The following is a 24,331-nucleotide window of genomic DNA, read 5'->3' on the forward strand; positions in this document are numbered from 1 at the left end:
GCCCTGGGAGCAGCTGGGGGTTAGTTACCTTGCTCAAGGGCACTTCAGTCATGTCCTGTCAGCTTTGGGAATCAAACTGGCGACCTTCGGGGCACAAGGCTGATTCTCTAACGTCCAGCCCACAACTGCTTAGCCCATGAAGATACTTGTTTTTTGGACAGTGATGATATTTAATGACATGTATATGACAGTATTGTATTGACTGTAGGAAATGCTTGATGAGGACGATTTCTTTCTCTCACGCACTTTTCTCATGTTCTTTCTTCATTTTTCTCCTCCTTCCATCCCTCTTTCTCCAGGCTGTCTATCTTTGAAGCCGTGTTTCTGAGTTTTCGCCGTTGCCCGCTGGAGCGGGCCATGCCCGTGAGGTTGCCGGGGGTGATGCTACATGGCCAGGCTCAGGTTAAGGTCAGCCTGCACCAACATGTTTGCGTGCATCTGTGTGGCTGTGTGGCGGCACTGCCTGCTCAACACTTCCCCCCGCTGGTCAGTACCCTGCACTGCATAATTCTGGTGCTTTTTGAGTAAGATGGTCCTGTGCATTGTGTTTGAAATAATGGCACTTCAAGCCCAAATTTGTCAGACCACAGTTCACATTTTTATTTTATTTTAGCTTCCAACACTGCAGCATTTCCTGGCCTGGTTAATCACTGATGTGCAGGTGTTGACTGCCTGTCTCAGTGTGTTGGAAGCTGGAATAAAACAAATAAAGCCTGATCATTTTCAAAGCCTCTGTTGTGAGGGTTGTTCTGTGTAGTCTATTTTTGCAGCAAGTAGGTTTGATGCTTTCAGCACACAACAACAAATAAAACAAAATTGCAGATAATTGGCATGTTATGCATTTATTTAAAAAACATGCTTGTAATTCATTCCTGGTGTAATGCGCATCTACAGAGAAAAATAATGATTTGTATCACTTTATATGAATAGCGAAGACTTGAAAAAACAAGTAAATACAAGTAAGTATTTGGTTCCTGGACCTTACTTAGATTCAAAGACATAGATCTAAACCTTTAAAAAGCAAATGCAAATTTATGTAAAATAATTTATGTTAACTATTGTTATGCCCAAAAAGACCGAAAGGGTGTCTGCTGCTCTTTTATGTTTTTGCCTATGCATATGCATTTGTAGGACTTTCCTTCTCAGGGTGCGAATACTGGGAGGAGATTGTGTGTGTGTGTGTGTGTGTGTGTGTGTGTGTATATATATATATATATATGTGTGTGTGTGTGTGTGTGTGTGTGTGTGTGTGTGTGTGTGTGTGTGTGTGTGTGTATAAAATGTTTGAACCTAAAACAAGAAGCATCAAAATTTTTTCCTATCTGACAGAAACAGGCTTTCAGGAAAACAAAGCATATGAGCCAAATGTGGTTATTGTGCACTGAACATATGTTAATTATGAAGTTGTGCTTGTGTTCATTTACACAGAAGTTCTTCATAGACAAGCTGCTAAATTGGCCACCTTGACTGGTGGAAATTGTCGGTAGACTGATGATAATTTGTGCCTTTCTTAGTAAATATAGCAAATATGTTAACTACATTACAGACATTATCTACCAATATTATTCCATTATTTGTGACTTACAAATCAGCTGAAATGTAGTGGCCTCAAAACACTTTTTTTGCAAAAGTACTGAGGGAGTCTGTGTTTTCAATGGGGAAAAAGCACTGTACACAAATTCCAATCTGTATAATCATAATAAGCCATCCATGAGGAGTTAACCATTAAAAAAAATGTTTTTGAGTTTATGTAGTCTGTAACGCACTCCTTTCATCTCAACAAGGAGATAATTACGTGTGATAGAGCAGGGAGAAGATGTGTCTGCTCCAGGATCAGGGCTGGGCAACTGCACATAACTGTTCATGGTTACTGGTCTTTAGTAGCATCATGTGTCATCTGCTCTATGTAGAGAAATAGAACATGTTTGTGTAGAGTGAGTGTAGCTGTAGATCTCGTTTGACAGCTAAAATTTAACATGTAAATGAAAAGCAGGGTCACAGTTACTGCATTTCACAGATTGTCTGTTAAATATCCCTCTCTCTCTTTTTCTCTCTCAAACTCTCCCTCTCCTACCCCCACAACCCTTCATCCGAAGGAGCGCGCCCTGTTAGGCACTGTGCTTCAGTCGGACACCCAGGCGGCTCTCTTGGCCGCAGACGTCTGGTGCTTTCTGGCACGGTGAGTGTGTGCGCACACCCAGCAGTGACCACAGATTTTCCATGGTGCTCACTGAGAGCAAACAGGAACATTCAGAGGGTCGTCCACATTTTTCATGAGAAAAATAGCTTGTTTCCTGTAAACAAAGAAGATACTCTGTTTTTTTTTCCCAATAATATTGGATATAGCTCTGTGACTAAAACCTAAAGGCACAAAAATGCTTTTGTGATACGGTTCAGTGTCGTTTTCCGTTCGGCTGATCAGTTGTGCCTAATGTAACTGATGATCTAGTCGAAGAAACACTGTGTTGTTTCCACACAGTTGCTTTGGCCAAATAAATGCTAATAAATTGATTACAAAGTTCACAGATATCAAGTGACGCAAAATTGTGTATATGGTGCAAATATGTTGTGCTCAGTCATGCCACTAGTGGTTTAAGTTAACGTGGGTGTTTACTGTGTTTTGTTTTTAAATATTTTTTTAAGAGGGACTGCACCTATGAATTTGCTCATGGGTCTTTTTCCTTTTACTTTAGAGACTAACTACCAAAACCATCAGCAGATAAATGAAGATTATAAATCAGATGTTTCCGATCCTAAATTTTTTAATTTTTTTTATTTTTACCCGATTTTCTCCCCAATTTAATCGTCTCCAATTCCACCCGCTAGTTAGGACTCCCCCAATCACACGATGCTATCAACGCTGGACAGCCGAACGCACTCGGAGGAAAGCGCCAACCGCCAGATCTGTTACGTCAGCTAACAGACGCCTGCGCTGACTAGCATCGCGTTGGGTGATGGGGGGAGAAGGAGGGGCCATCCCACCCACCCAGAGAGAGCGAGGCCAACTGTGCTCTCTTGGACTCCCGGCTACGGACGGCTGTAGCATCACCAGGGATCGAGCTCGCGATCTCCTGATGATAGGGCCAACGCTTAGACGGTTGCGCCACTCGGGAGCCCCCGATCCTAAAATTTGATTGGCTGAGCCACGTTCAAAGCTGTTTTAAAATCCACAATATACCGCTCTTATGACGCCTCACAACTACTGAACTCTATCGCTACACCACGTCACAAAAAAAAAAAACCTTGTTCTGTTAAAGGAATAATCTTTGACTCTAATGCTGATCTTATGGACCACCGAGTATATTATATATATATAAGAGCCCAGTTTTTCGGCTGGTGACCTACGTTGTTAACTAGAACTAGGCTGGTCAGCTAACGGGCTAAAAGAGCCAACAGCCGAAACAACTCCATCATTAATATCACAAGCTTGAATTAAAGCACTTACGGTCTGATTAACTGTAAAACTGCAGTGTAAAAGTCTAAAAATATGTCACTTGAATGACTTACACGCTTCAAATGTTCGTGTTTGTCAGAAGTCGCGTCAAACTGAGTCCCAAACGGCTCCGTACTCCCTAAATAGTGTGCTAACAATGAATGTTTAGAAATTCTAGCCTCTACAGCCAAATAGTGCATCGTTTATCGAGTGTGTCTGAGTCCCAAATGACTATTTCTTAGATATATTATGCTCTGTTGGGCTGCAGGCTCCAGTATTGTCATTCCTATGTAGTGCACCATGTAGGGAGCAGGGAGCCGTTTGACATTCAGCCCCAGCACGAGCCGAGGGGCATGGCTGTATTGGTGCTAAATGAGACTCGCCGTGGTAATCTGGTGACCAAAAAGTGCTTATAAAGCAAATGTTTTTGCATTAAACAGTGCTGTGTTATTATATGTTCATTGTTATACAACCGCAGTATACAGTGATGGATTCTCTTCATTCAGCGGTCCATGGTTGCTTGGCAACGATACCGTACCCTAGAGGAACTACATTTCTTGGTGGAATTGTTGTTTATGTCTTATTATTATTAATAATAACTTCTGAAAAGTTGTGTATTTTATCATATTTTATGTTGGCCGGCGTTTCACCGTTTCACATCGTGCCCTTCCCGTGAAAAAGTCGCAGTAACCCACAGCCTCTTGTGGCTTATTGTTTTAATAAATAGACCAGTCGGATAAATTCGGTCCACTCAAATGTTTGCATGCCAGTTCAGTAAGTTGAATGAATGTATGTTGATTTTTCTCTCTCTGTCTGTCTGTCTGCCTTTCTCTCTGTCTCACTTTCTTTCTCTGTCTTTTTTTTGTGTCTCTCTCTGCAGGTACGGCACAGCTGAGTTGTGTTTGCACCACGTTATCCTCATAGCTCACCTGGTAAGTGTGGTCAGTTGGAAATTTGACCTTTGTGTCCGTTCTCCGGTGTGTTTCTGGAAACCTGTCCGGGGAGGGACAGAAGTTGCTGCTCTTCTTGTTGCTGACACCCTGATGGAGGTGACAATTGGTGTCAAATCTGCCTCAGAAACTGGGCACCTGTGTGAACCTCATGCCATTCTTACTGTAGAGCTTAAATAAACTGAAATAAACGAAAGTCAAATTCAATTACATTTAAGAAAAGCTGTAACAGTCTAGGGCAGTGCCTATGTGCCTAGGCTGCATTTCCCGGCCGCTACGTCATAGCAGGCCGTTCCAAAGTGAAGGATCCTTCATATACAGCCCGGAAATTCGCCTGCGTTCGGAGTGATTTCAAGGACACAGATATATCCTTCCAGGCTTTCGGTTACCCACAGTTCTCTGCGTACAAACCACGCGAAGGAAAAAATACAGCACCACGAAAATGGGGGAAAACAAAGCCGTTGGAGCAGAGCTTGTTTTAAAATGTAGGTTATTCACGTCCTTGAATTCGTCTTCGTTACCTTATAAAGTGCAAAATGACTAATTAAAGCATTCGTCCACATATCGTACATCGTCCATATATCGTATTTTATATAGAAGTATTTGTATGTAGTTTATTGTACTACACAAGAACATCTCCATTTCTGTGAAGAAATGAAAAAGCAGCAAACTCAATGCAGCGGCTCCATTTTCTCTCACCAGTTTCCTGACGAGTTTTGCGCCACTCTGGTGACGTCACCACGCAGCCTCGTTAGGACTGCTCTATTTGTGTGACCGATTGGCTACTGAGGAGGAGTCTTCTAACATCACAGCTGTGATGTTATTTCGCGATAACACGCTGATGTGACACATGGGCCTTTGAGCTTCTCAAAGGAAATGGTTCATTGTAATGTTTCAGTGCATTTGAGTATTTTCATATACCTAATACACAAAATACAGGGTGATTCAAAAAGATTCATCTGATTTCAAAGCGCCATATTTTTACACCCGTGAGGCGCCTAGTTGGAACCAATCACATTCCAACTGAAAGAGGGGGTCATAGAGTTTCTGACTGTCAGTGGAAGACGGCTCCCTTCAGTCTGAGAGGAGATGAGACCCCTGAGCAGAAAGCGTTCTGCGTTCTCCACTTCAATAAGAGTGAATCCGTCATAACTGCGCAGTGTGATTTTCGTGGGCAGTGAAGCTCCAACAGCTCAGAGCGTTCGTCGTTGGTTCCACAACACTGGATGATCTCCGAAATCGCACTGAAAGAGCCGTGAGTGCAGCGACACCCGACACGCTCAATCCAGTATGGGATGAGTTTGACTATGGTGTTGATGTTGTCTGTACAGCTGGAGGAGGTTCATACTGAGACCTTGTACAATTACATAATAAACTTTATGCTCATTTAAACCATTTACAGGTTACTACATTGTTCTGTAACAATTTAAAGGTGAAATAAATCATTTTGAAATCGGATTAATCTTTTTGAATCACGCTGTACACTAAAATTCTTACTGGAAATTTTGATCGGTTTCAGCAGGCAGAGTTATGTACTGTACATGCCTAAAAGATTTCAGAGCTCCAGTGATGAATTCTAAACATTTCCTCTGTAACCTGTATTTGTAGATAAAGTCATGTCCAAATGAGGGCTATCGGCTGACCCACCTGGGTCTTCTGCTGAGACGCCTGCTCTTCCTTATGACTCCAAATCACCAGGTCAGTCTGTGTCTCTTACACTCACACGTACACAAGCACACATGCCCTTGCAGTGTTCATCAATTTTGCAGCACAAATGACCCCAAAGACCAGCTCATTCGCGGTTTCCCTAAATGACAATCTCGAGGCCGTGGAGGTGGAATGTTTTTCATGGAAACCATTGGAGGAGATAGTTTGTGTTTATTATAGATGACAGATGAGTTTTTCCTAAACTTAGGAAAAACATGGAAGAATAGATATAAGCATGTATACTGCTGGATTGGTTGATCTAAATAACTGAATAACACTCGTCTTTTTTATTTATCAGTAAATACACTAGTATTTAAGGACTGGTGGATAAGGTGACGTAATATTGTTGATTGTACAACAGTTAGTTCCAGCCACGCAAGCTGATTGGTTGAGAAGCGTTCTAACTGTGCTGTTATTTCACCATAACAGCACTTTTTTTTTCATAAACACTGTATCACTCCGCTGAGACGCCATTGCTAAGCAGTGACTTTGACAGCTGTAGGAGACGCTCAAGCCATTTGAACGCTTTTACTTCTTACTTTGCCACAAACAGAAAACGGACACTTTTAAGATCACATTTGACCGACAGCCGATTTGGTCAGACTCTGAAGATGAGACGACACTAAATTCCCAAACTGTCATCACCACAGAGCAGCTTTTCAGTTGGCAGCTGTGACAGAAGAACAGCTAAACAACCTGGAATCAGCCAGAAATGAAGCCAATACCATTCGCCAAACGTGTAGTCTGATCTTCAGAGTCTGACCAAATCAGACTGAGCCATAAAACTGCCGCAATATCAAGTTCAGCTCAGTTTTGTCAGTTTTTGCCAGATATGTATTAATGTTGTTTTGTTCCAGCCAGTCTGTAAAGCATCTTACAGCCCATTTAGTTTGGCGAATGGTATTGGCTTCATTTCTGGCTGATTCCAGGTTGTTTAGCTGTTCTTCTGTCACAGCTGAATCACAAATAACATCACAGCTGTGATGATCTATGGCGACCAAATCGCAGCCGTGATGTTATTTCGCGGTAACACGCTCCCTCTCGTGTTCCATTGCTTAATTGTGATGATATACTTCTAGTCTTACAGCAGTTCTCACAGTGCTCTTGAGTTTTCTATCACATTATTCAGTTCCATTAAAGTTAAGGCCAAAATATAAGGCATTAAGTGCCGATGGAGGGTGCAGTAGTAACAGCGGAGTATCAGGTATTTTGTCAGCTACCAAGGGTCCAACCTGAATGAAAAAGCTTTGATTGCTGATGACTTTATCATGTTCGTGTGAAGTTTAAATTTGTCAGTGTATGTAGTCTGGATACACCTGATTGAGGGTTCATTGATAATTTGCCATGTGCTCTTTGTGTCGTTCTGGGAATTTCTTTCCATAACATTGAGGTTTTGCTTTTTAAATGTGTGCTTTAACTTATTTTGAAATGTAGCTTATTTTCTGTACGTTAATGGGGTGCACTCTTTGTGTATGAAAGGCTTTGTTCACACAGCAGGTAAAAGTGGCCCAAATCTGATCGTTTTCTTCATAAGTGACACAGATGTGTTTCAGTGTGAACAGATAAACACACTGAATCTGACATTTTCAATTCCGATTTGAGACGCTTTCATATGTGGTACTGAAATCCGATACGTATCCGATATTCAGGCTTGCGACTCAGTCTGAACAGCCAGATCGGAATTCATGCGGCCTTTACGTCAATCCAACTCCACATTCGTCATAATTTCGCGCTGCTGAGACTCAAACATTTAGGCTGATGTTTCTGTACCAAAAAATTAGAAGAAACTCGTCCAAAACCCTCAGAGTTTGAAGAGATTTCTAAATAAATGTCCAAACGCGGCCGCAGGAGAACGAGGCTGCAGCATCAAAGAACAGTTAAAAGTCTGAAAGCAAAGTTTAAAGAATCCGAGGACACGAACCAAAGAAGTGACCGCGCCCTTTTAACGGCTCGAACACATTCTGGGTGATGAGCCCAGCAGTCAGTCAGTGAAGCTTCATGATGGCTCCTGTGATGCTGGTGAAGATGAAGCTGATCCTCCGGGAGCGACTGGCGTTCATTGGCAGTTATGATTGTTTACCTCTGGATGAGCTGTGAAGCAGCGTGACGCTCTGATCTTTTGTGCATGTGGGTCAGTTTAGGAGTTGATCTGTTCAGACTGAAGTCACATACAGATCACATTTAAAAGGTAATCCGAACAGCCAAACAAAAAATCGGATTTGGTGAGAAAATCAGATTTGGGCCACTTTTACCTGCTGTGCGAACCAAGCCGTTGTGTCTAATAACCTTATGTGTATCTGTGCGTTTCTCTAAGATGGAGTTTGTCGAGCGCTTCGCTCCCTCTGAGGAGGACAACCTGTGTGTATGGCGTTTGATTCTGCTCAGGAGTCTTTGTTCCGAGGCGCGTCTGCAAGTGGAGAGAGAGGTGCTGAGCAGAGCTAGATCAGCGCTGGATGCCTGGCAGGGCTCAGGCTACCGGCTGGGGAGCATACACACTCTGGTGAGGACGCTGCTCACTACACCTCTGGCTTTCATTGCACTTCCCCAGTTCATTTCTCATAACTGGGAGTTTTTCCTTCTGTCGGGAACCTCTCTGTTATCAAGGTTTTCAGTTAAATAAGTCCTGAGGACTACATTTGTGGATATAGTTGTTTAGATTTTGGATACATGACATTTGGCAGTTTGGAAAGCTGTTGCCTGTTGGACTAATTTGCCTGGGAATGTTTGGGGAAATGACTTTGACGGGAGGAAAGATGCGTGAGGGCTTCCTTTCTCTTATCGCTGAGCGAACACATACAGCAGGAACGTGTAATTTCTCAGGCTGTGTGGTTTCAAATGCTGGATTGAAAAAGCAGCCCAAAAATGGCTCCAGTGTTAATAATTCATTTGGGTAAACAACTATGTTGTATTATATTGAGTTATAGGTCCAGTGTGGGCAGGTCAACTAGAGCTGGCAGCTGTAAGCAAGATATCTGTCAGCATGTGTGTATTAAAAAAAGTAAAAGCATAGATGCACATTTAGGGCAAGGCTACAGTATTGTGCTCAGTATTCACAGAACTGGCCCTGAATAAACTTGATAAAGGGAATAAAAACAGACCCACCTTAACTGAAGAATAGTAGCTCTTGTAAGTTTATGACCATGAGGAACCCAGGGACATTTATTATCCTTACTAGATTATTATAATTGTTCTTGGATAAGCGTTCTATTGTAGTACGTGTAAATATCAGAAGTGCTGTTTTCCCTTGCTACTTACTGCTAGCTGATGATAATACACATGACAAGAGGAAAAAATAGCGAAACACATCAGCCATAACATTATGACATTGTTTCTACGCTCATTGTCCATTTTATCAGCTCCACTTACTATAAAGGTGCACTTTGTAGTTCTACAGTTACAGACTGTAGTCCATCTGTTTCTCTGATACTTTGTTAGCCCCCTTTTACCCTGTTCTTCAGTGGTCAGGACCCCCATGGACCCTCACAGAGCAGGTACTATTTGGGTGGTGGATCATTCTCAGCACTGCAGTAACACTGACGTGGTGGTGGTGTGTTAGTGTGTGTTGTGCTGGTCTGAGTGGATCAGACACAGCAGCGCTGCTGAAGTTTTTGAACACCTCAGTGTCACTGCTGGACTGAGAATAGTAAGATGGCCATCCTGACCACCTCACACTAAACGATCGAGACGACGCAAGTGCAACACAACTCCAGCAAGACTCTCATGATTTCATTGGAAATTTGAGACAGTGAAATCGCTTGAAAAGTCGTTTGGTGTAAGACCGACATGACTAGATATAAAGCTACAGCTGCCCCCTGTTGACACACAACGGGAACTCTGTTGGATGGTCCGCCTAATTTTTTCCCCCTATTTAGCTGCTGGAATGTAAAGACAGTTTTGCCAGATGTTACGAAAAGTCAACCGCACCTTTTTTTGTGATCAGTTTTTTTATTTGTTTCCTGTTAATCAAGCAGCTCTTTATCACAACATTACAGAACTGAAGGAAGTCAAAAACAAACCCCCCCCCTTTCCCACCCCATCCATCCCTGTCCCACTGGTCCATCCATCCCTGTTTTCTGTACATAGTTTTCTAACAATTTACTAAATAAGATTTAATGAAAAGGATGAGATTCCAAAAATAAAATGAAAAAGAGAGAGAAAAGAACGTCAGCCTATCAGATGTACCTCATAACAGTTTGTTCCAGTCTTTTCATCACATCACTTCAAATCTGTTTCCATGTCTCAAGTATAGATGTTCTAACTTTATTAATCCTGGCTTTGGCCAATTCTAACATAACTATGTCCTGCAGCTGAAATAGCCAGTGTCGTACACTTAGATTATGTGGATGAAACACCTCTGTGCAGTGATTTTGTTTAGCCGATGTTAAACCAGCGAGCCGTATCTTCCTTTGTTTCCCTGTTAAGTTTATATTGGAGTCGTCGTTTAGCAATCATTTTAATTTAGCAGATAATATGGTAGTAGGGTCATTCTACAGAAACGTCCGTTTTTGTGTCCCTAGCTTTTACAGATATATCGCACTTGAAAAACATGTTAAGGTTACAATTTATTTATATTTTAAAATAAAACATGTTATTTTAATAATTACACCTTCTTGAGCCTCAATTTAGCAATATTGGTCTTTAAATCAATCATATAGAATTCCAAGCTCCACAGAAGAGCTTGTCCCCACAGTCATGTGTAAAGGCTGAGGCCATATATTGAAGTAAAAAACACTTTTTTTCTGCAATTTTAACTACAATAATCTATACACGACTATTAAATATATGATTTAAATGACATAGATAGAACACATAAATATTATAAAATATATAATGAAAGTTGTCGTCCCCAGGAGTTGTGTCACTGGTGTTACTGCGTAACAAACTCTTATTTTGAAATAATTATCACACTGATGACATCACTTGACTTCCTTTCACCTGTTTTCTGAGGATCTATGAAGAAAAGCACATGGTGAGTCCACTGTGTCTTTCAGTTATCAGAGATTTTCTCATTTAGCTCATGATTTCATATGGAGCTTTTAGCTGAAGTCTCTGGTGTGACCGACTTTATTCTGAGGTCATTGTGAAAAAATAGAATACAAATGGATGAAACTACATATTTTAGTGGATATTCCATGATTGACATCATGTGGTTTGATGCTCTGTAGCAGTTATTCTGTAAAATGCATTTTTCATTAAAAATGTCTCTGGTGTTCCCTTTCTTATGTGTAACACCGATGAGGATCAGTAACACCAGTGACTCCTATGGACAGATAGAAAAGTGGACGTTTCTGTAGAATGACCCAGTAACCTTTATCCAGAAGTCATTAACATCCCCACAGTATGGATAATGCAGTTTTTGTAAGAAAGCGTGTCCGTGGTGTTAACCACACCTTTTAATACGTTTCTATGATCTTCAGATTTCATTGTCCAGTTTCACTGTCCTGACCATTCCCCCAGGCTCCACAAATAAAGTTTTACGCTTTGGGTCATCATCTGTTCCTTTCTTCTCCTCACTTTCCTCTCTCCATCACCCTGAAATGGACTGATCTTTGACTTGTTTGTCCATTAGACTTTGTCCTGGATCTTTGCAGGCTTTTTTCTGTAAACTCTGCTCTCTGTTCTTGTGGAGTTCATGCTGGTGTAGTTTTTCTGTTTATGATGGTTTTCAGTAAATCTGTGCCTACATGTTGGTAAGAGTTGATTTGTTGAGCTGAAAATAGAATTTTTCCTGATTGAATGTGTAATCAGCACATGGTTCACCTGAATTAGACATGCTCCTGATTTAAAGCCTATGGTGTGCACATCATATTAATCATGAAGTTTAAAGATGCAGAAAAGAGGGATGTCTAATTTGCTTAAATAAAAATTAAATGCTAGCACAGGGTGATTTCAAAAAGATTCACCCAGTTTCATAATGATGTATTTCACTAAATCATTACAGATCAATGCAGTAAACTGTAAATGGTTTAAATGAGCATAAAGTTTATTATGTAATTTTTTTTATTTATTTATTTTTTTTATTTATTCCTGGGCCAACATTCCTTGGCCACACCACCACCCCCCCCTTTTCCAGGGGACATATATATATATATATATATATATTTCTTTTCACTTCGCTATTAATGTCACAACTCATCGTTTATTAATGATCCTATAGATATAAGGTGATGTGGCACCACAACCACCCAACACCCCTCCAAACACCACCCCCCCACCCTCTCACCTCAGAGAAAAAAAAACAGAAGAAGTAAAGAGAAAGGATGAGAAAATAATAATCATAAATGATAATAATAATAATGACAAACTGGACATACAGGACAGACAAACACAGACACTTAACAAAACAATAAACAAGGCAATAATGCCCCCCCCCTTTTATGTAATTATAACGTGGGTAGTTATCAAATCCTATGTAGGGGTTTGTATGTAGTTTTTGTCCTATGTAGTTTATTATGTAATTGTACAAGGTCTCAGTATGAACCTCCTCCAGCTGTACAGACAACATCAACGCCATAGTCAAACTCATCCCATACTGGATTGAGCATGTCGGGTGTCGCTGCACTCATGGCTCTTTCAGTGCGATTTCGGAGATCATCCAGTGTTGTGGAACCAACGCCGAACGCTCTGAGCTGTTGGAGCTTCACTGATGATAAAAATCACACTGCACAGTTATGACGGATTCACTCTTATTGAAGTGGAGAACGCAGAACGCTTTCTGCTCAGGGGTCTCATCTCCTCTCAGACTGAAGGGAGCCATCTTCCACTGACAGAAACTCTATGACCCCCTCTTTCAGTTGGAATGTGATTGGTTCCAACTAAACGCCTCACGGTTGTAAAAATATGGCGCTTTGAAATCGGATGAATCTTTTTGAATCACCCTGTATTTTCTCTCTTTTGCTTGCTCTCTTGTTTACTCACCCTGCTTTGTTTCAGAACAAGGCACTGGGCTGTGTGCTGGTGGTGGTCCGAGGGGAACCCCTGCAGGCTGAATGTTTGGCTTCTTCACTGAAGGTTATTCATCATCTGTGGAGTCGCATGTGTGCTAACCAGGTGAGAAGCAAATGGGCTAGGCCTGCTGCCACAGTCAGCTCCTTAAATTTCTGCCTTTAATTAAAATTTTGCTTCTTTTTACTTAAAATTATTTAAATGAATGCTCTTAATTTTCATTTAATTCTCTTTATTTTGCTGTTACTGAAAATTGTGTCTATTATAGAACAAAATCAAACTTCTTGTGTTACTGTTACACTTTATCACTTGTCTGTAAAGCACTTTGAGCTGCAACTGGTATGAAAATTGCTCTATAAATAATAATAAATATTATAAAAATGATCATCATTACAATTACATCTTTACCCTTTAAACTATAAGGGCCCAAAGTGGGACGACTTTAGTAGTAGTTATAAGAGTTCTTCACTCTTCTAACTACGTATTTTACTTTGTAGTTCCATAGTAGTTACTGAATAAATACTAGTATTCACAGGCAAATAAGCCTTAAGATTAATAATTTCAATAATAAACATACACTTTAAGGCATCCATTTGTGATGTTTTGATCTATTTTATTGTCTAGAGCAGGGGTCGCAACCCAAATGTTAAGAAGAGCCATTTTGTCCTTTCAATCAAAATCAATCCACCTTGAGAGCCACAACATTTTTTTTTGTCCATTTAATTGAAGTAACATTTTACCATTGTGGCTGTAAATATGTCTCAGTATGTGCTGATGTACTAGTATAAGCTAAAAATATAATGTAAACGAAAATACAGACTCACTTTGCTCTACTTTAAGCTTTAGCTCAGCTATAGCTGCTTTTCTTGCATCTCCGGCAGGAAACTTTTCCTCAAAAGTAGAAAAGTTTCTTGTAAAATGTCTCTCAGCGTTAATTTTTTTACGAGGCTGAAGTCGCTTCTCATTCTCCAAAATTTTCCCGTATGTAATTGCTGCACCATTTAAGGTGGAACGGGAAAATTCGAACAAGAAGCTGGCGAAGGAGAAGCGACTTCAGCCTCGTAAAAAAATCAAGCATTGAAAGACGTTTTATAAGAAAAAATTCTACTTTTCTCGTTGCAGATTAAACGTATCAGGAAACCAGCTGGAGTGATTATAAACACAAATAAGTCCATTCGTCTCTAAATTATCGATCTTCGTCTTAAATCTCTCTATTTGCCTTTCCGTTAGCTACTAGCTAGGCTAGATTGTTGTCTGCGTTGCTATGGTGACCAGCAGTCTGTGCTGATCTTCAGGGTTAAAGGGTGAATCAGCAGTTCTACATTAACTCCAGAGTTTAAGACCATTTATTGTTAAACTGTGTTGAACGATCAGCAGAGCTTTATTTTACTGTAAAGGAGGATTATTTTATTATTACCTACAAATCTGATTCTACTGTGGAGCCACAACAGGACAGTAAAAGAGCCGCATGTTGACCCCTGATCTAGAAGATGCAGCATGATTAATGTTTGGTTCTAGCAGACAGAACATTTTAACCTATTTGTAAGTTAAGTTGTCGTCTGCTGTGCAGGTTCAGGTCCATCCCTCTCTTCAGGGTACCCTGAGGCTGCTTCTGTCAATTTCAGCCATCTTGATTAAAAATATAGAACCACATTCCATAATTCAGGTAACAAGCTTTGCTTTGTCATTTCCTTCATAACTGTTTTCCGCACTGTACTTTTCTTCAGTGTTGGCAGTGTTTTCTTCTGAAATTCAGGAAATACTCTTATGCTCAGCAAATAAGGCGGCTCTAATTCCAATGAAGTACAAAATCATTCATATACCATTTAATAACTTTGTATTATTTGTAGGCGTTTTCCTGTCTGAGTGGCCTGCATCTCCAGCAGTGCCCTGATGACCTGGTTATTGCTGCTTTGGAGTTTCTGGCCTCCATGGGGAAAGTTTTCGTTCCCTCTGATATTCAGGTAACCCTAATTTCATACAGCCCTTAAAGGGGAACTCCACCGATTTTGCAAAATTAATCATTCAATGGTTTATATGTAAACAAAATCATTCAGAGTGGTTTGGTGTGAAATGCGCCTTTCTAGAGAAATTTACTAAGTTGAAATTGTTCATCATTATAGTACTAAGAACCAGACGTCTGTATGTCTAAACTACAAATATCACCATTTTGTCCACTCTCCGAAATGACCAGTGAACTTGTAAGGTTTTATATGTCACGCTGTTAATGGTAAAATAGTGTTAAATTCGAAAAAATGTCTTTTTTTGGACACTAATTTTTTCTTACAATGCCCTGCGTGTACCTCTCTGCCCTGCATGCCTTTTTGTGTTGTTTGGGTTGATGCCATTGTGTCACACGGTGTCAGTAAAACTCAGAGCTTATGTGAGTTACATTATTCATCAGTAGAGCTACGACAGATCACAGTTGCTCCTCGCTGTCCTGCCCCGTAAACTGGTGAGCAGAGTAGCAAGTAGTTTGTTGTTGGCACCGTCAGCTTCCATTCGCCCTGGGTTCTTCTGCTTCGGCGCTGGTGGGTGTTGTATCCGATTCAGTTCCCCCTTAAAATTATTGTTCCCTTTGACAAATCAGCTCAGAAAAAGATTGAACAGCCGTGTGTTTTCACCCAGTCCCCAATATAAATTCACCAAAGATAACACGGCATAATTGAGATTCCATCCATCCATCCATCCATCATCTAAACCGCTTATCCTTCTGGGTCGCGGTGGGGTGCTGGAGCCTATCCCAGCTGTCATTGGGCGGAAGGCAGGATTCACCCTGGACAGGTCGCCAGTCCATCGCAGGGCAGTAATTGAGATTCCATGATAAATAATATTTTCAGTTCGAGTAAACAGTAAACAATCATACCGATAAATACATTTTGTACCACTCGTGGCCAATTGGGTGCCGCTGCTGTACAAACCTTTTTGAACCTTTTCACTTCCCGTAGTTCCAGTGTTGCTTGGTGTTATCTGTTCAGTGAATGTGCCGCCTGAGGACCTGATTTGTCAAAGGGAACCTGAATTTAAGGGGGAACTGAATCAGGTACAACGCTGGTGTTAGTTATTAACTATAAAAGCATGTTAGCTCACGCACGTTGATCTCAGTTGAGATGCGGTTTTAAGTAATAGTTTATACTAAAAATATATTTTGGGCCAAAACTTCATAACAAAGCTATCAGCAGAACAATGTCTCAGGTATCAAGCGACACGTTCATAACCATTTTGTGTAATAACTTAATGGGATGTAGCTTTTAGAGCCATTAAACGCATCAGACGTCTGGTTCCTAGCACTACGATGGTGAACTCTGATTCTGTGCATTTTTTTTAGAAAGGTGCATTTCACACCGAACCACTCTGAATGATTTTGTTCACATCTAAACCAAACAAGTAATTTAGCAAAATTGCTGGAGTTCTCCTTTAAATCCAAAAAAGTTCCAGGCCAGTGAGTGAAATCCTGGAGACCAGGTGTCCAGCGCAGTTTGGTAATTTCCCTTCTCAAAAAATCCCCACTAAATCTGACACTTGATAGAGGAGTTCCATCAGGTGCGTTTGAGTGAGGAAATCACCAAACTGTGCTGGACCGAAATGGAAGAGCCCTGCTTAAGGAGGCAGCATATGTTACTGCAGGACACATATATGTCTTTCAGCGTTAATTGTGCTTTCACAGATGTGCAAGTTACCCATGCATGGGCACTAATACACCCCCAGACCGGGACTGACCCTGGCTTTTGAACTTTACGCTGGTAACAATGTGGATGGCCTTTTTCTTCCTTGCCCAGAGAACATCATGTCCATCATCTCCATAAATAATCTGAAAAGTTGACTTGCCAGACAACAGTACACGTTTCCACTTTGCATTAGTCCATTTGAGCTAAGCTGGAGAGGTCAGTGGCGTTTCTGGATATTGTTGCCATATGGCTTCCGCTGTGCATCCCCACTGCAGTCATTCATTTCAGAATCAATGTGTATTTACAAAAACACTGAAATCGCTAAGGTACAACATGAAATATCTTGTGTATACGTTGTTTTCTTTTAAACCCAGGAGATTTCCAAATCACAGTTTTCTGTTTTTATTTGTATTTTACATACACCGATCAGGCATAACATTATGAGCACCTCCTTGTTTCTACGCTCATTGTCCATTTTATCAGCTCCACTTACTATATAGGTGCACTTTGTAGTTCTACAGTTACAGACTGTAGTCCATCTGTTTCTCTGCATACTTTGTTAGCCCCCTTTTACCCTGTTCTTCAGTGGTCAGGACCCCCATGGACCCTCACAGAGCAGGTACTATTTGGGTGGTGGATCATTCTCAGCATTGCAGTAACACTGACGTGGTGGTGGTGTGTTGGCGTGTGTTGCGCTGGTCTGAGTGGATCAGACTCAGCAGTGCTGCTGGAGTTTTTAAACACTGTGTCCACTCACTGTCCACTCTATTAGACACTCCTACCTTGTCAGTCCACCTTGTAGATGTAAAGTCAGACAATAGCTCACCTGCTGCTGCGCAGCTTGTGTTGGTCATCCTCTAGTCCTTCATCAGTGGTTACAGGACGCTGCCCACAGGACGCTGCCCACAGGACGCTGCCCACAGGACGCTGCTGGCTGGATATTTTTGGTTGGTGGACTATTCTCAGTCCAGCAGTGACACTGAGGTGTTTGAAAACTCCAGCAGCACTGCTGTGTCTGATCCACTCAGACCAGTGCACCTATATAGTAAGTGGAGCTGATAAAATGGACAATGAGCGTAGAAACAAGGAGGTGGTCAGAATGTTATGCCTGATTGGTATATTATCCCAACTCTTTTGGAGTTGAGGTTTGAGGAAAGGCTCCTTGTTGTCTTCACTGTGTGTAATTGTTACCCATGTCTGGTCCCTGTAGTCTCAGGTGCTGCCTAGACTCAGTTCTCTGTTCAGCACTCTATTGGCTCATGAATCCTGGCTAATCCGTCAGCATGCCCTGGAGGCCTTCGCCATCTTCGCTGAGGTCAGCCTTTTCCACTATTTACTGTTCATCGAAGTCATTACAACACTCTGTACTGACAAGTTATAAAACAGACTTTTTAATAGCCTTGATGTACCAATATTTTCATATTCTCACATATACTTCTCATTTATAACCAGTGGTGGACGAAGTACACAAATCATGTACTTGAGTTAAAGTAGAGAGGTAAAATATTACTGCAGTAGAAGTTCCTCCCTTTAGACCTCCACTTGAGTAAAAGTACAAAAGTATTTGCCTTCAAATGTACTTAAGTATCGAAAGTGAAAGTACTAAAAGATTAATTATGACTTTAATGTCCTATTATCATTTTTATAACAAGACTCGCTTCATTAACTCAGTTTAGGTGAAAATACTCCAGTGTCTCTCTTGGTAAACCAGTCTTTTAATAGAGTCATTAATTAGTGACGCTGATGTCTATTAAAATTATCATAAGCACAAAACACTGAAGGCAAACAGTTTCCATCAGGTAGAACTGAGTGGCTCTGAAATCACTTTTTACGAACAAGGAAAGTTTCAGTTTAAGATTTATTTGCAGATTAGTTACAAAATTAAGTTTAATACAAACTTTAAACTCAGGTTCACAAATGAGTTTCCTTTACTAAACTGCATCTGTAGGTCTCTGTTCATAAACATAAACTAGCCAAAACTAATTTACTATAAAATGAAATAGTGTTTGTATAAATTCAGAAAAAAGACACGTCAGTCTCAACTGCATATGTGTACATATTTCTATATTGTGGTCTATTTACACAAAGTTAGGTTAGTTCATCATTTATGTTGAATAGACTCTCCCAAAAGTTTACGCTGCTGCACTGATGTTGAACCGTGTGCTGCACTGGGTCGGTATGACCAACAGGTCAAAACAAGCTCAAAACAAAGTGACCGCTGTGCCCTGATTGGTGTTCTTCCTTCACGCTTCTTTCGTTTTGACATTACGTTTTTATTCACACAAAAACCAAAAGAAACGACAGATTTCTCTTAATGTAGTGGAGTAAAAAGTGAGATATTAGACTTTGAAATGTAGTGGAGTGAAAGACTTCAGTAAAGATTCACAAAAACCTACTTAAGTACAGTACCGGATTACATTTACTTCGTTACTGTCCACCACTGTTTGTCAACTGTGTGGTCAACCCTGATCTGAAGCCGCTTTTCCCTTCAAGGTCACCAATCACGAGGAGGTCATCTCTCAAAGCCTGACGTCAGAGGAGACAAAGAGCAAAGTAGTGAATTTCCTCAGTAAGGTATGCGGCTCAGTGTGCCTGATAAACCCCAGCATGTGGGAGTTTATTTGGATGTGATGTAGGTTTTAATGAATATACGCATATCTGATGTGCATCTTTGCAGACGATCACAGCGCAGGAGGCTGAAAAGGTCCGTGTGGAGAGGATGAGAGTAGAAGCAAGTACGGTAGAAAGGCACAGTGAAAGACTGGAGACAGAACAAAAGACAGCTGTACAAACACCTGTGGAGGAGGTGAGACACATACACATGGACACTTGACAGGACGAGAGATGTAGCTCCTAAAACTGAAGTGAACGAGCACTAATGATAATGATAAACGATAAAGAGAACCTTTAAAAGAAGCTCCTCAAAGATGCTACGATCACCTCCCACTTGAAAACAAGTATTGCTGTCAGTGTTAGACAAGGTGTTTTTACTTGTGTCCATCTCATTCTACACCAATGGGTCACTATTTATTGGCCCTTAATCATCAAAGTTGCATGGAAAAATTACAGCTCACCTCATTGTTCTGCCCCACAAACTGGTGACCAGAGTAGCAGGTGGTTTGTTGTTGGCACAGTCAGCTTCGCCCTGGGTTCTTCTGCTTCGGCGCCAGTAGGTGTTGTGTCCAATTCAGTTCCCCCTTTAAATGAACGTTCCCTTTCACAAATCAGCTCCTCGGGTGCCGCATTGACTGAACGATGTCAAGCAACACCAGAACTACGGAAAGCGAAATGGTTAAAAAAAGGATTGAACGGCTGCGTTTTCACCCAATCCCAAAATATTAATTCACTCAAGATAACACGGCATAATTTAGATTCCATGATGAATAATATTTTCAGTTCAAGTAAACAGTAAACCGCCATACCGATAAATACATCTTGTACTGTTTGACACAGATTGGGTGAAAACAGCTGCCGTACAAACCTTTCTGAACCTTTTCACTTTCTGTAGTTCCAGTCTTGCTTGGCGTTGTTATCAGTTCAGTGAATGCGCCGCCCGAGGACCTGATTTGTCAAAGGGAACGTGAATTTGAGGGGGCGATTAACTACAAAGCATGTTAGCCTGCATGCTTTGATCTCAGTTGAGATGGGGTTTTAAGTAACAGTTAAACGTATACTAAAAATAAGTTTTGGGCCAAAACTTCAAACCTTTAATCATCAAAGTTGCATGGATAAATTACAGTTTGGAATGATTTGTGAACTACTCTGCCTCTGAAGCAAACATTTGAGTGCAACTGTTGAATCAGCTTCAGCTGGAAGGTACTAAGCACCCACCCAGGAATGACGAGTCCCGGTTTACCCTCACACATATAATTAATGCAGACCACACCCTTATCAATACAGATATGATCCACTAAAAGGAAAGCATTTAAAAGGCTTATGGCTTTCCTCCTTATAGGAATGCACTATTTTTTCAGGAGCAGCATTGATTTCTTCTAAGACTCCTAAATCTGTCTTATATTTTGTATTTTTGTTTTTTACTACTCAGTTGAATGACTCAGCTAATACAGATCTAAGTCTGCAAATTTCCTTTCACATTTACAGTTTACATCCTGGCGATATTCAAACTGCATTACATACAATTTAGTAGGCCTCCTGTGCATGCTTGTTTTTCTTTTTTAATAAGTATCCTTATTCATGCCATTTTTGATTCCACGAGGAAAGGGTCTCCAGTAATACCCCATTGTATGCATGGAAAATAAAACAGTGACTGAACACACCCAAACCTCTTATTTAAAATGATGGCCAACAACAATTCATGCAATTAAAAATGACCAGACTACAGTTCAGACTAGCTTGGACAGAAGTGTCTCTTGCTCTAACAACAAAACTGATCAGCAGAAGAAGTGGAGCACTTGGTCTTTAATTAGGAGGGATCAAACATGTCGTCGCTGTCCAAAGAAAAAAACATGCATCTCCATTTTTTGCGATTTTCACTTTTCTACATCATTTGAGCTCAGCAGCTGTTCTTCACATTGTGTGAGAATTTCATGATGAATGGACTGATAAAAATGCTCCGAAACTGCTTAGGAAAAAAATTCTTTCCATTGATATACAATGAAAGTAAAGAACGTTTTTGCCCTCTCCTGTAAAGTTACTGTTTTGGAGATAAATGTTTTTCATTATTTTCATGTAAATACCAACATAGTAAATGTGAGTTTCATGTAGAGCTGGGCGATATGGCCAAAAATGTTATCACGATAAACAAAATTTATATTGTTCGATATCGATACATATCGCGATAAATGTCAAATCATTATTTCTTTCAAGTTTCAAGGCTGATTTTTGCTCCTGGGTGGTTAAATCCTGTTTTGCACTATCCTTTATGATCGGAACACAACAAACACTCAAACAGTGGAAGATTTCACAGACCTGTAATGGAAGAGTGGGAGAAAGTGTGTGGTGAGCTGTTTTTACCAGCTGGAAAAGCACGGCTATTTTGTAAAAGTCATAATTTAAGAGAGAAAACAGATTATTTTTAGCTGGTGCCGAGCGCTCGGAGTAGTTTAAGTGGTGAACCGCAAAATATCAATACCAGACAAACAGAGTCCTCCTTTTAGGTATGTTTAAACTGAAAGCGGTGCTTTTGTGTCGTGTTTGATCTACAGTATCATCAGTTCTCTGTGTTGTGGAGTGACGGAGCTGCTTCAAGTTAGCCAGCTGCTAAAAACAGCCAGCCTGGAAAGACAGCGCTCTCCCGCTCTCCAATGCCTCACAGCTTCCTCAGGTTACTTTCGTTTAAATCGGAGCTGTAATTTACATGAACCACTTTTTTCTTTCACTTTCGTTGCTTGTGAATGCACTAATACTAAATTATGACTGTCCAGGCGCTGTAACAGGGCTGTAGTTGTGAGGATTGTGATTTAACGCTGCTAAACCTGGTTAGGATGTACAGAAAGAGGTGAGTTCGCTGTAGGTCAGTACAGTTACACCACTGACCTCGTCACTCAGACTCAGACTCAGGCACAGGAGAACAGATCACCTGTCGCTCTGCTCAAACAGGGACTGTATAACTCCGCGTTTCAGCCGTTGCTAAAGACTCATCTTGCTCGTGGCCCCCTCCCTCACTAATCATGTAGAAAAACTCAGAAGTGCGCCCTCTCCAGGCAACAGCACAGCAGTGTCGCCTTCCTTGCAGTAGAAAACGCCTCCAAGGCTTTCGCTGAACGTGGAAGTGTGAGAGCGGTGTATTATATCGAACATTTATCGGACATGTTGTATCGCTCTATCGAGGAAAAGTTAAATCGCGATAATTATCGTTATCGTTTTATCGCCCAGCCCTAGTTTCATGTATTCTTCAGTAATTATATTTAAATATGTAGTTTACATGAAGAGCCAGCTATAGTCATACATTTATTAGTATGTGCCACAAATCTTTGCATAGCAGTGTTCCAAGCAAAAACATGTTAATTTGCTTTATAAGCAGCATTTATTCATCTAACTGCCACTGCTAGCACAATGCTTATTCCTGCTAGCAACTCTGTGGAATTTGTGCTTCAGTGTTACATTAGTGCTAAGCTGGCCATGCGTTTAACAGTTAAATGCCTTAATATAAACATGGATGTTTGAAGCTTTCAAGACCTTCCGGTAACTCATTTTATTTTCTATCTGTAGTTTAACAGTGACTAACTTGATTTTACTCACCATCACATTCTGAACAGCAGCATGGTGAGTGAGCGGAGGCGGGGCTGCTGCTCCATGTGTGGAGCGATAGGTATGCGGCAGCATGTTTGTCAATTCCCTTTTGGAATTGAACGCATATCTAAATGCATTTCACCGTACGCAGCTTTGAAGAATAGGAGCTCATGTATAAACGGCCGTAGACTCAGACCTTCACCGAACCTCCTCCCCTCCTCCTCTTTCAGCCACTTGCGAAGCGAGCCCGCCAGGAGACCAGCAAGGACGAAGAGTACGAGCGCTACCTGCAAGCAGCAGAAAGTGCCCTGAAAGCACTGCAGGCCATAGACGCACCCAGCACAGCCTCATCACCTCCACAGTGGGTAACAGCCAGACTCCAGGCCCTGCAGACACTCATCAACCAGATCAGCACTTCCACAACCAACAAACTCTGACGCAGATTTTAGTTACAAAACGGTGGAACTGGCTTTCAGGCCAGCTTTATGTTCCAGGAGCACTTTTTTTAAGCTTCTATTAAAAAAGATCCTCTCACTCTGTATTATTTGTATATTAAACTTTATACCTCAGTTACGAGTCTCTCCTCTGGTCTTCTAACAAGCACTGCTTTTAATGATGCTCCATTGTCCAGATCCAATGGTGCCTTACATTCTAGTATACAGAGTATACTACAGAGGTCTCTCTTCATAGCAAAAAGGAGACTGTAGACGGATACTGACTATTAGTGCTGGACGATATGGCTTCAAATCAATATCGTGATTAATTGAATATTTTACCTAAATTACGATTAATAAACAATTATACTGTTTGTTTTTTTTGTTCTCATAGTTCACTGACTAGGTTTGTACTGTAAATTTGTTCTGCATATCTTAACATAAACCGTCTCAACAGCCAGACCGGAATTCATGTGGCTTTTATGTCAATCCAGCTCGCCGTTCGTCATAATTTCATGCTGCTGAGACCTAATAAACATTTGGGTGATATTTCTGTGCAAAAATTAGAAGAGACTCATCCAAAACCCTCCGTGTTTGAAGAGATCTCAAAAGAAATGGGTGAACACGGCCGCAGGAGAACGAGGCTGCAGCTTCAAAGAAAAGTTAAAAGTCTGAAAAAGTTTAAAGAATCCGATGAAGCGAACCAAAGAAGTGACCGAGGCCTTTTTACAGCTCGAACACATTCTGGGTGGTGAGCCCAGCTGTCAGTCAGTGAAGCTTCATGACCTCTGGGAGCGACTGGCGTTCACTGGCGGTTGTGATTACCTCTGGATGAGCCGTGAAGCAGCGTGACGCTCTGTTCTTTTGAGCATGCAGGTCAGTTTAAGAGCTGATCTGTTCAGACTGATGTCTCATACAGATCACATTTAAAAGATAATCTGAACAGACAAACAAAAAAATCGGATTTGGTGAGAAAATCAGATTTGGGCCACTTTTACCTGC

General features: G+C 41.0%; 1 protein-coding gene across 2 annotated transcripts in view; it reads left to right on the top strand.

Annotated features, from left to right (window-relative positions):
- The window catches only part of cunh1orf112 (chromosome unknown C1orf112 homolog), a 36,372-nt gene extending 12,937 nt beyond the window's left edge, over window positions 1-23,435 (top strand). For both annotated transcript variants that reach the window (XM_036581277.1, XM_036581278.1), the window contains exons 14-25: window positions 300-486; window positions 2,097-2,179; window positions 4,314-4,365; window positions 5,992-6,081; window positions 8,405-8,590; window positions 13,024-13,140; window positions 14,606-14,701; window positions 14,886-14,999; window positions 17,914-18,018; window positions 19,197-19,277; window positions 19,381-19,509; window positions 23,126-23,435. In XM_036581277.1, coding sequence (XP_036437170.1) covers window positions 300-486; window positions 2,097-2,179; window positions 4,314-4,365; window positions 5,992-6,081; window positions 8,405-8,590; window positions 13,024-13,140; window positions 14,606-14,701; window positions 14,886-14,999; window positions 17,914-18,018; window positions 19,197-19,277; window positions 19,381-19,509; window positions 23,126-23,332 — 1,447 coding nt within the window. In that variant the 3' untranslated portion in view covers window positions 23,333-23,435. The remainder of the gene's footprint in view (window positions 1-299; window positions 487-2,096; window positions 2,180-4,313; window positions 4,366-5,991; window positions 6,082-8,404; window positions 8,591-13,023; window positions 13,141-14,605; window positions 14,702-14,885; window positions 15,000-17,913; window positions 18,019-19,196; window positions 19,278-19,380; window positions 19,510-23,125) is intronic.
- Window positions 23,436-24,331: the final 896 nt, after the last annotated feature.

This window comes from Colossoma macropomum, unplaced genomic scaffold, assembly GCF_904425465.1.
Source record: "Colossoma macropomum unplaced genomic scaffold, Colossoma_macropomum, whole genome shotgun sequence".
Lineage (NCBI taxonomy): Eukaryota > Metazoa > Chordata > Actinopteri > Characiformes > Serrasalmidae > Colossoma > Colossoma macropomum.